This window comes from Chanodichthys erythropterus, chromosome 13, assembly GCF_024489055.1.
Source record: "Chanodichthys erythropterus isolate Z2021 chromosome 13, ASM2448905v1, whole genome shotgun sequence".
In the NCBI taxonomy this organism is placed as follows: domain Eukaryota; kingdom Metazoa; phylum Chordata; class Actinopteri; order Cypriniformes; family Xenocyprididae; genus Chanodichthys; species Chanodichthys erythropterus.
In genome coordinates, this window is record NC_090233.1 from 18,251,827 (window position 1) to 18,264,087 (window position 12,261).

At 36.2% G+C, this 12,261-nt stretch overlaps 1 protein-coding gene and 1 long non-coding RNA gene across 6 annotated transcripts in view; one reads left to right on the top strand and one right to left on the bottom strand.

Annotated features, from left to right (window-relative positions):
* Positions 1-12,261, bottom strand: part of kcnt1b (potassium sodium-activated channel subfamily T member 1b) — a 107,128-nt gene that overhangs the window by 70,660 nt on the left and 24,207 nt on the right. The window contains exon 1 of one of the 5 annotated variants that reach the window (XM_067405780.1): positions 11,175-11,239. The exons of the other annotated variants lie outside the window; for them this stretch is intronic. Within the exon in view, the coding sequence (XP_067261881.1) occupies positions 11,175-11,206 (32 nt within the window). The 5' untranslated portion in view covers positions 11,207-11,239. Of the gene's footprint in view, positions 1-11,174; positions 11,240-12,261 lie in introns of those variants that run through there. 5 annotated transcript variants of the gene reach the window in all.
* LOC137034808 (uncharacterized) lies at positions 915-3,684 on the top strand. The gene is made up of 3 exons (XR_010896985.1): positions 915-1,190; positions 2,184-2,260; positions 3,354-3,684. It is a non-coding gene; the product is annotated as an uncharacterized lncRNA (long non-coding RNA).

The window sequence follows — 12,261 nt, forward strand, 5'->3', positions numbered from 1 at the left end:
AAACAAAAATAACAAATTTATTCAATGATTTCTTGTCTTCTATGTCAGTCCCCTACACTGTTGATGTAGTGAACACAGTGCAGAGCTTCCATGTTCTACGTCAGAACGCCGACTCATTATATATTATACAATAGTGACATAAAACTTACTTATAACTTTTGTCTAACTTTATTGACCAAACTGAAAAGGTTATATAGAGTTACACCTAGATTTACAGTGAAGGTGCACATATTTCATTCAAACGGCCACATCACCCAAAACATGTCATGTTGCAATCGGTGACAAAGCATGGGCTTCACCAATGAATATTTGATATCATATAAAAAGTAAGGTTAATAATATAACTTAGATTACCAATTTTTCAGTTTTACTCAAATTAGGGTGATGCAAAAATGAGTACACCCCACCACAAAAACTACTTCATCTAGTACTTTGTATGGCCTCCAAGATTTTTAATGAGTCTAGGCATGGAATGAACAAGTTGGTGACATTTTGCACCATCTATCTTTTTCCATTCTTCAAAAATGATGCGTGATGCTCAACTTGTCTCTTCAGAATTCCCAATAGGTGTTCGATTGGGTTCAGATCAGGAGACATACTTGGCCACTGAATAACTTTCACCCTGTTCTTCTTCAGAAATCCAACAGTGGCCTTAGATGTGTGATTAGGATCATTGTCATGTTGGAAAAGTGCACGATGACCAAGGGCATGGAGTGATGGTAGCATCTTCTCTTTCAGTATAGAGCAGTACATCTGTGAATTCATGATGCCATCAATGAAATGCAGTTCCCCGACACCAGCAGCACATAAGGACACTGCCACCACCATGTTTCACTGTAGGCACCATGCATTTTTCTTTGTATTCCTCACACTCTAAAAACTCCTGGGTTATTTCTTTAACCCATTTTCTGGGTTATTTGTGTTGGGTTAAAATTATGGGTTATTTTTTCAGAGAGTAACCATTTTCTGGGTTATAGGGCTAATATTTTGACCCAATTCCTGGGTTGTTTAGGTTTCTGGGTTATTTTTCAAAGAGTAACCCATGTTCTGGGTTAACGCCCCTTCCCCCGCTCCCAGATGTTCTGGAATTTTCTCACAACAGTCGTTTGAAATAACCGTCACTTGAACTTGAACGCACTCGATCCGTTTTGGCCTGGGCTTCTTCGGTGCAACTTCGTCGCGTATTCAAGGTAAGCAAGTATTTTCAGTGTCAATGTAACGTTAAACGTCTGTGTCCATGTCCCCGTTGCTATTTTAGCACCATTTGTTAAAAAAATGACCATGGCTTACCATGGTAATTCTGTGGTGAGCATGTAGCCGCCTGCGGATATCGCGACAACATCTACATTAACTAGCTTAAAGTCTGTGTAAAGTCAAAATAAATATGTGTTTTGAGTTTGTCAGACTAAATAAGAAAGTGTTATTAACCACCCAGCCAAATTTGACGTAACGTAATAATACGATAAGTACAGTGCAGCTAGTGGCGACTTCATGCCGCGTTAAGGGGGTCGAACACCGGACGAGAAGCACCGCGCTGCGCCGCGTCTAGGACAACTCGAGGTATCATGTACTTTCTCAGTTTATGGCCAGCAATATTGTTATGTTTTAGGACATTGTGGAATTAAGATAATGTCAGTACTATGTTATGGTTGTACTGTATAATTAAATACAATTGTTGCTGAGTCTGCAGTCTGAACACTTTACCTCAGAGTGTCCGTTAACTGAATGAATTGAGAATATCACCTGAAAATCCAATAACATAAGCAATTTTTATTCATGCAGCTGATTACTGTAAATTAATGTAAAATTAACTTTATATTGCAGCACATGGTGAAGTCAGTATATACATTAACGACGATTTGAGACAAATAAGTGTAAATTTAATATAAATCTATGTACGTGGCACTGCAGGATTTTGAACAAGGTCCTGAACCGTTGCTGGGCGCTTCCGTTGTGTGTACACTCATAGAGAATAATGTGTTTCAGTTTTAAATACGCATCTCTTCCGGTGTGCGACCCCCTTTAGCCGCGGCTAGAGCGACGAGGCAACACAATAGTTGAGTTATGTTAACCAGCTGCGCTGTGCTTATCATATTATACAGTGCTCTACGGGCTTAAGTAGTGAGAGTTAAAGAAGTGTGTCAAGTGTTCAAATTGTTGCTAACCTCTATTGTTTTCTCCAGGTCATTTTAAATGGACAGCTTTGTTGCCGATAAGCTAACTGAGTGGCGGATGTCTGAGCTGATAGAGAATTTTAGAGGTGAGCGTTTTACTCTTTTAAGGGATAGTTCACCCAAAAATGAAAATTTGATGTTTATCTGCTTACACCCAGGGCATCCAAGATGTAGGTGACTTTATTTCTTCAGTTGAACACAAATGATGATTTTTAACTCCAACCGTTGCCGTCTGTCAGTCTTATAATGCGAGTGAATGGTAACACAATTTATAAGAGTCAAAAAATATGCTTAGACAAATCCAAACTGAACCCTGCGGCACGTGATGACACATTCATGTCCTAAGACACGAAACAAACGGTTTGTGCGAGAAACCTAAGCGATTGTTAAATGCAGTTGGACATGGTGTTTTAGAAGTAAAAAATTATATAAATAATTTTCGGCTTCTCGCACAAACGTGTCTTAGGACATCAATGTGTCGTCACGAGCCGCAGGGTTTAATTTGGATTTATTTTTGGATTATTTTTTGACTCTTATAAATTGGTATTTTACCATTCATTCGCATTATAAGACTGACAGACGACAATGGTTGGAGTTAAAAATCATCATTTGTGTTCTACTGAAGAAACAAAGTCACCTTGGATGCCCTGGGGGTAAGCAGATAAACATCACATTTTCATTTTTGGGTGAACTATCCCTTTAACTACCCTCATATCATCTCTCTATACTTAAATATTTTCTTTAATATGGCTTTAATATGTCAGTGCAAGATTTTGTGACAGTCACAACTTCTTCGACAGTGGGGAATGCATCTCTATAATAACCCTTATAGTTAAAAGATACTTGTGCCTTGTCTTTAAACTGTTATGCATAATAATGGGCCAGATATTCACCTTTGAATTAATGTCATTATTACACTTGTTAATGAAAGAAAAGATGTACAGTATAGACTGTCATTCACACAAAATGGGTAATGCTGCAAAAGAACCACATTAGTTAACTAGCAAATTGGGCCACGTTTTTTTTTTTTTTTTTTTTTTAACAAAAAAAAACAACAACATCATTCCCTTAAAAGTGATTATTTGTTAGCTTGAAAATCAAAGAGTGTCTGGTGAGTGGTTCACAATGGTGTCTCGACTTATTAACAATACTCATGTTGTCTTGTTTTCTGTCTTTCAGGTGAAGACAGAGATGAGGAGGCATTTCTTCTCTTAGATGAGGACACTATCAAAACTCTTGTCCCTCAAGTTCAATCCAGTTATTGAATGTTGTCAAATGTTTGAGAGAGAATGTGTTGTTTATTTTTCTATTTTTTCTAATGTCTAATGTTATTACAGTGTGACCTAAAATAAATAGGTCCAAGTGTGTAGAGTTTATGTAGAGTTTAATTTAATGCAATAAAAATGTAAAAGTGCCTGAAGTGTGTAAGTGCCTGAAGTTTTATTTTCTGAAATAAGGCATACTGGCATAGTAACCCAGGTTATTTTTTACCTTTGACCTTTGGTTAAAAAGGGACCTACTAATTTCTGGGTTATTTCAACCCAGATATTGGGGTTGTTCTTTTGACCCAGAAGTTGGGTTATATTAACTACAATTTTGGGTTATTTTAACCCAAAATTTGGGTTAGGTATTTAACCCAGAAGTTGGGTCAAAAAGAATAACCCATTTTTCTGGGTTGAAATAACCCAGAAATTAGTTGGTCCCTTTTTAACCCAGGATTTGGGTCAAAAATAACCCATTATGGGTTATTTTTGACCCAGGAGTTTTTAGTGTGCACCTTTGCGACGCCGTACAGTTTTGAAGCCATCAGCTCCAAAAACATTTATTTTGGTCTCATCATTCCAGAGTATAGAGTCCTAATAGACTTCATCTTTGTCAGAAGACTTTGGCCCTGACAAACTCTAGGCGGGCTTTTTCGTGCCTGGTGTTTAGGAGAGGCTTCTTTCATGGACAGCACCCATGCATGTCATTCCTCTGCAGTGTACGCTGTATTGTGTCACAGGAAATAGTCACCCCAGTTTGGCTTTCTACTTCTTTAGATCACTGCAGTGAACTTACATGCAGATTTTCTTCAACCCTTCTCATCAGAAGACAATCCTGTCGAGGTGTTAACTTCCTTGGATGACCTGGACGTCTCTGTGCAGTTCTATCTTTTTTACATTTTTGTACCACTTTTGCTACAGTATTCTGACTGACAAGTAAAGCTTTCCTGATCTTTTTGTAGCCTTCACATTTCTGGTGTAAAGAAATTAATTTCTTTCTCAGGTCTTGTGACATTTCTCTTCCATGTGGTGCCATTGCTGACAGCATGAAATGGGAAGGGGTTTTAACACCCTTTTATAGTCAGCTGTCTGCTGGACACCTGTGTAATGAATAATTACACTCACCTGTGCTTGAATTCTTCTTAAATTAGACATTTGCAGTCTAAAATTCAGCTTTGCTCCAAAGACTTTCAGTGGGGTGTACTCAATTTTGCATCACCCTAATTTGAGTAAAACTTAAAATTATGTTCACTAAGTTATATTATTAACCTTACTTTCATGTTATAAGTTAAACAGATGTTATATAAAACTTAGTCTTGTCAACATTTTGGAAATTGTTTTTGTGTTCATTAAGATATTGTTTAAAATTTTACTTTTCAAAGGGGGTGTACTCAGTTACGCTGAGCACTGTATATTTAGGGATTATATTTATATTTAACAAATATTGCAAATATTTAGGGCTGTTAAATTAACGTGTTAACACATGCATTTCATTTTTTCAGTTCAACGCGTCAAAAATATTTAACGCAATTAACGCAGCATCTGTTCTTTCCATCATCCTTTAGCATTACATTATATAATAACACTCTTATTCATGTAAATGCTTTTAAACCATTTAAGTGACAAGACACAAACTCAGTGTGGTAGTGGCACGCTGTCTGTGAATATCCTGTCTGTGTCACACACACGAATCATGCACACAGAATAAACCGGCATTAAACAGCGGCGGCATTGAGTTCTCTTTCACGCTTGAATGGACAAAACCATGCAAAATGATGTCAAAAAGAAATACAGAACATATCTATTATGGGGGCAATATTGTTTTGGACCCCAGGGATGTCTACGTGTCAGAAAGGTTTAGAACCACTGATTTAGCATATCTATTTACTCACAAAAAGAACATGTATAGGATGATGAAATAGAGTGCGCAAGGAAGGAACATGGTGCTCAGCCATGGTTTCAGACTGTTGAGTCCCTCCTGTCAGACTGGATACATTTTTGCTTGTCTAAAGCTACACCTACATACAGTACAAATACAAACCCTGCACTGCACCACAGCATTTCACAGCACCCTCAGATAGATTTCACTCTCACTGCAAGGTGCTCTGAAGCTCTAGTTCTACAAACCTACTGAAGCTCTAGTTACAAACCTGATCTATGTAAAGCTCAGAAAGGGAGTTGTTCTACGTTGTTCTATGCATCTATGTTGCACAATAATAGATGATTCTTTTATATTGTTATTATATGAAAACCGGTGTCAATCCCCTTATAATTTGGCTCACAATACACTGTGTAACAGAGCACTTATGTAACACTCATTTTCCAAAAAAAAAAAATTGACTGAACCAACTCAATATGAAAAAAGTGACATGTCAAATTGTCAAACTAAAAATGTAGCAGACTGATTAGGTATTGTTCTGTATAAATTAAATGAGTTTTTCCGGCATAGATCTCTTGTTTGACAGCTTGGCAAGAATTTATGAAACATATAACAATTTTGGAGTACAAAAATGTGTCATCTGTGTTATCAAAAAGCATGATGGGCAAACACTGCTCTATACTACTGAGTGATCTTTTAATGAGAGCTGACCATGCAAACAATTTCCTTCTCTTTCACTCCTTACTGTCTACACTAAGTGCTGAAATAAAAAAATGCAAAGAGCTGACAGGGCAGAGATTATGTCCTTGGGTATAATCAAAACATGCCATGAAGTGGTCTGAAAGTAGCTTTGAAGTCACTTTAGATCATTCAGGGTTTTTTTTTGTTTGTTTGTTTGTTTGTTTTTTTATATATATTTGGGTTGTTTAGAATTGTCAAAGAAGAGGTGGCTATTTGTGTCTTGGTACGTTTTACATTAGTCAAAATCAAAGGTGCAGTTACTGAAACTGAGACCATCATCAATAGGTCATCAACTAATTCTGACAGAACTGTGGGACTCAGTAAGTCAGATTATGGACAAAGGAAGTGTGGGTATCACTATTAGCACTAACTAGTGTGACACTGTTGGCACTAATATAAACTTTTCAAACTAAAACATGTGTTTGCAGTATCTCAGAGCGACTCGGCTCCAACTCCATCTTTGCTCTGAGTTTGAATCACTTTAACATGCAGTTTTCTTTCAAAATAAATGTTGATGGTTTAACATTGTTTTAAAGTCATACATATTAGTATTGTAAATTTTACAGTTGCAATGTAAAAGTAAATTACTATTATGATTCTTTTTATTAAAGAGTGAAATATTGTAATAGTTATTTTATAATAATACTAATTAGTAAGTTAATTTTCAAGCCAAAAGCAATGCCACCACATGAAGGTAAGCATTAAGTCAAGAAAAGGTTTTAATTAAGTTGAAATGTATAATGCATTTTCAAATGTATTTGTGGAATGCGTATAATAAAACACAATTGTGGAATATATCATAAATGAAAAGCAGTGTTAAGTCTTAAGTTTGTCAAAATATGATGTCTCATGAAGAAAGTGCCAGTGCACTTGGTTGTTGGGGTACTGATTTAGGAAGTAGTATCAAGGGTGGAAAGCAATTTCACCCTGATTTTGGAATGTGAATGACAACATGAAAATATATATAGGTAGCAGCTATTTGCAATAAGTGCAAATAGCAATATTTTCTTAGCGATAAATGCTATTTACACTAAGTGAAAATAGCAGCGTTTTCTTAGCGATATGCTATTTAAACTAGGTGAAAATAGCGATAGATTCTATTTATACCATGTAAAAGTATCAGCTCTTTTCAATAACAGTTAATAGTAATTAGATGTTATCTATGCTTTATATTGGCAGATACTATTTGCACCTTAATATTTCTGTACATTAACAGGACGCAATAATATCATAGAGTGAATACGATTATACTTTAGGGCTGCAACTAACGATATTTCAATATTCGATTAATCTGTCGATTATTTTTATGATTAATCAATGAATCGGGGGAAAAAATTAATTTCCAACCTTTTATTCAAAAACAGAACTGACACTGCAAATTCACAGTGCAAATAATCCTCAGAACGTGCAAAAACAGGTTGCTCTTTTAACATCCCTGAGCTGTTAAAGTAATAAAAAACAAAAAACATACACATGTATGCTTTATATCTGCCAAATATATAGGTTTTTTTTTTTAAATAAAGTGCACAAAAAGATGTATATTTTTGTTTAAAGGGACCTGAGCTGTCAGAACAATACATCTTTTTTTTTTTAAATAAAGAAAAATACAAATCAGAAAACTTAACAGGATTTGTTTGAACTTCTTCTCTACACTACACTCACCCACTCACTCACTCCCAAATATATTTGTCAACAATAACCGATATGGGACAAAGCACAGAATAAATACATGACAACAGATCAGTGTAAATTTTGACAGCAAATTTTTATTTAGTTTTAGTCATAGTCTTTTGACTAAAATGCCATTCAGTTTTAATCATGTTTTAGTCATTTGAATTGTTTTAGTAGTTGACTAAATATCACAAGATTTTAGTTGACTAAATCTAACGGGTTTAGTTAAATTGTAATGCATTAAGAATTTCTCTAAAATTTCCAAACCCATTATATACTCCTGGAGAAAACGTATACTGTATTAACCTATTAATATGAATAACATTAAAATTTGAACATGCAATACAGACACAGATTTAACTGCTGTGACATAAAAAAAATATTATCTTATAATTCAATAAAACCACTCCTCCTAAAGAAGAACACAATGTCTTCTTTTCAATGAATGATATATGCATTCTTTATAACAACTTGCATACAACATTCCTTATGGATTAAATATAATTAATATATAATAAATCCTTATTAAAGCTAAAGAGCAGTAAGTGATTTTCTCTGTCTTTTGTTGTTTGATTAATATTAACCCTTTCGAGCCTGAGTTTAAAATAATAACTGTCCCCCCAGAGTGAGTTTTAAGGCGACCGTTATTTTAGAACGTTTGCCTTTAATGTTTCCATAGCGACGCGTCTTGCGTGTCACGAGCGCTGAACGCAGCCACAATAACACTGTATGACAGATGGATCGCTATTATTTAGTTTTTCCTTGTTTATTTAAAATATTCACAAACTTGCTTACTCTCTGATGGTCTTTCCTCTACCTCCGCTCTGCTATTTATCTATTTATTTTTGCTCCGCTCTGCCTCCCGCTCAACCGTGCTTTTTATCTCCGCGTCTTACTGAGAGGCGTAATAGTCGCGCGATACAATGAATCGATAATGAAATTTGTTGCCAACTCTTTTAATAATCGAATTTTATCGATTTTATCGATTCGTTATTGCAGCCCTATCATACTTATTAAAAGTATTAAATGGATGCTACCTTATTTCCTATATCTTCCCCTAACCCTACCCAATAAACACTTTTAATATTATTAAACACTCGTTCGCAGTTTATTTTCACTTTCAGAATATTATTTTCATTTTTATTGAAAATAAATGTGAGCTCGGCAAAAGGCAGATTCAAACACGGGGTCAATTGCGTTAAAAGCCAAGCCTTACTGCTGCGCCACTGAAAACATCGAGTTTTGCACGTCTTTTTTAAAACTTGAGTGGCCCAACCAGACATTGGTGGGCAGAGCTAGTGTGAATAGCGTTTGCCAATAAAGGACACTATTTGCACTTTTGCATTCGCTCTCAAACGTTAATGCGCTTCCCCGCAAAACTTTGCGCTTGCTCAAAAAACCTTTGGGTTCTTTGCGAGCTAATGCAAAGTTTCTAGAGGGAACGCAAACATTTTGTGAGAGAACGCAAAAACATTGACACCAAAAACATTGATTTTTTTCCTCCCATTTCATATTTTTTCCTTCACCATGTCCCTTTAGGGCTCTGTACATAACATAGAATGACCTGAAAGTGACGTTAAATTTTATGAGCAAATCTAGGCAACTCCTATTCTATTTTACTCTGTATTTACTCTGTTTTTGCAATTATTTATTTTTAATGGACATCATGATGGTAAGAAAGACAGTTTATTGACACACCTATTCATCCTTGTGTAAACTTTTGCCCTATAGTCTGCCCTTGGCAACTAATGCCAGGAAAGACTTGCCTATTATACAATGTTGTTTAGGCATCCACTGAGTGGATCAATAGAGAGACAGAGGGACATATTTCCTCCTTTCATGCCCTGGAGGACTCAAAGGATATATTAACATCATATTTAATTTATACAACCAATAAATGCTATTAAACACTGCTGGCCACCAACACCTCTGGACCGTTTACCTTTAGGGTTTCACAGGTTTATGGGTTTAGACATCACAACAAGAAGTCTGAAATTAAAAATCTCCATTTCCACTATTACAGAATTTCAATAAGGTAATGCAAGAGAATCAAAGTCTAGAAGACAGTATTATACTGCAGGTTATACATGCAATAAAACATAATGATATTGGTAAATTCAAAGAAGCATCAAAAAAGACATAACCAACAACCAATTCTCTCTGTGTGCTACTTATAAAAACTATTTTGACATTTTTGCACAACTCTACAGCTCTCTCATTGCTCATCTCTCATATTCAGCTCAACTGCGAACACAAGTGCCTTTGTGCACCATTATCGCAATACACAAAAGGGCAATAGGCTGAATGGGAAGTTGGAGTGGATTACATTAGAGGACATCATTGAACAGATATGAAACCAGCCCTGCAGAAGGCTGCATTAGGTCCATAGAGCTTCAGCACACATTGAAAGAACTGCTGTATAGTGAGATGAGAGCTGGGTGCGGACTAAGAATAAAGAAAAACACTTTGAATGATTAATCTGCCTAACAAAACCATAATGAAAGCATCATCATATTGAGATGATAATTGCATTGAGATTGAGATATTGATTTATTCCACTTTAATAAGTGATAGTGTGCCTCAGGTGTCTGTTAGGCAAAGGAACTTCAGTCAACAATCATAACAGCATTATATGATCATAGGGTTGTATTATTTAAACTCATTAATATAGTTAAGCTCATCTGTCAGTTGGATCCAACAATATTTAACAATGAGATGTAAAATAAGACATGCATTCAAAATAAATGGATGGGGGTCTATTAATGAAATAAATACATATTAAATATATTAATATGATATATAATGCCACACAGAGCAAACGTGACAATGAAAATACATCCTTTTGCTTGTTCACCGGCTCTTTAACAGCCACAGGTACATAATTTGTCTATAAAGGCACAATGCGCTTCACACAAAGCATCATATTTGACTGTCAAAAGAGTATTTGACACACAAAATTATTAGAGGTTTCTATTAGTCCAGCTTTCTGAACTTCTTGTTGCATTAGGGCTACAATATAAAATGAATATCTACAACCCTCAGTTTAATTTCTTAATGTAATATAGAGCTATTCTACTGGATGCAGCACCCTCCTGTCAGTCATATTAACTATAGCTAAACGTTTTAAGTGGCTTTTATAGTCTTTGGGGCAGATTAATATTGCTAAGGCATAATCAGCAGATATGACATTCCTGTAGGCTATTAGATGATCAAAAGATGCACTTATGTAATTCGCTAAAGACTACTTGAACAAAATCGCCAACTTTAACATGCAAGCTCCACTAAACAAGAAATATATGTTTTTTGATAATTTCGTCTATCATAAATAGCCATTAAGCGCATTCGTTTCGAATTATTCTCAGTGTATGTGGCGCGTGCTGGAGGATGCTGCAGTTTTGTTATCAAACAGTGTTCACGCACATGCTGCTTGAAACGGGACTGCGGTACCTTTGGCCAGCATCGCTCTCAAAAGAACCCATCGTCCGAACCGGCACCGCCGAATTCAGCCAAATGTGCTCGAAGGATTTCCTGGTTTCGTTCTTCCCGTCCGGGTCGATTTCGGACGGCGACTCGGTTCTTTTGGCACCTGCCATTCTTCAGGCTCACAAGTTACTACCAGCAGAGATGTACAGGGACTGTCAGCGCGAGTTCATGCTTCACTTTACCGCGCGTCGCATCCGTAAATACACCTGCTACGGGACGCGCGTATCGCGCTCACGACGTCGATGAGAGTAATCACACACTGAAGAAGCGCGTGGAATCTTTAGTGCTCAATATGGTCTCAAGATTCTCCAGCCTACAGCTTCAACTGCGCAGGTCCGGCTCAGAAGTGTGTCTGTACCGAATCACATTACCATATCAAAACCAAGACATCAAGCTTAGCCACACATTTTAATAATGCTGAATAATACAGCCTTTCCGGTATGAAATCAATGGAGAGATGAAAGGTGAAGATAATGGGCTGTATAAGTAATGCACTTCCGTGAACAACAACATAATCTGCATTTTTGTTAGAAAAATAATTTTTTTAAAACAAATTCAACAGTTTATCCAAACGAAAGTCTGTCTGCCACTGCAACACATAAAAGATTTGTAAAGAAAAAAATGAGATTTTTTTTTTTTTTTTTTTTTTTTTTTTTTAGATTAAATTGTATTTAGGCCTATTCTTTATTGGTAACTAAATAGCTATTGTGTGCAAATAAATGTGTAACAAACCTGAGATTTACACTAGAGTAACTTTAATGGGACAGTTGAGTGTTAATTTAAGGTTCAGACAGTAACATAATGAGCACCGTATAAAATTTTCTGAACAAAATGCTGATTTAACTTGCCGCCATCAGAGTTTAGCTCCAACCCTAATCAAACACACCTGAACCAGCTAATCAAGCTCTTCAGGATCACAAGCAGGTGTGGAAATAAATTTAGCAGGACAGTGGGTCACCAGGAGCAGGGTTGAAGACCTCTGTGCTAGGGTGTTGCGAATGGTTCTGGTGTTGCTTACTTGCCCAACTTAAAAGAGCCCATCCCCAATTTA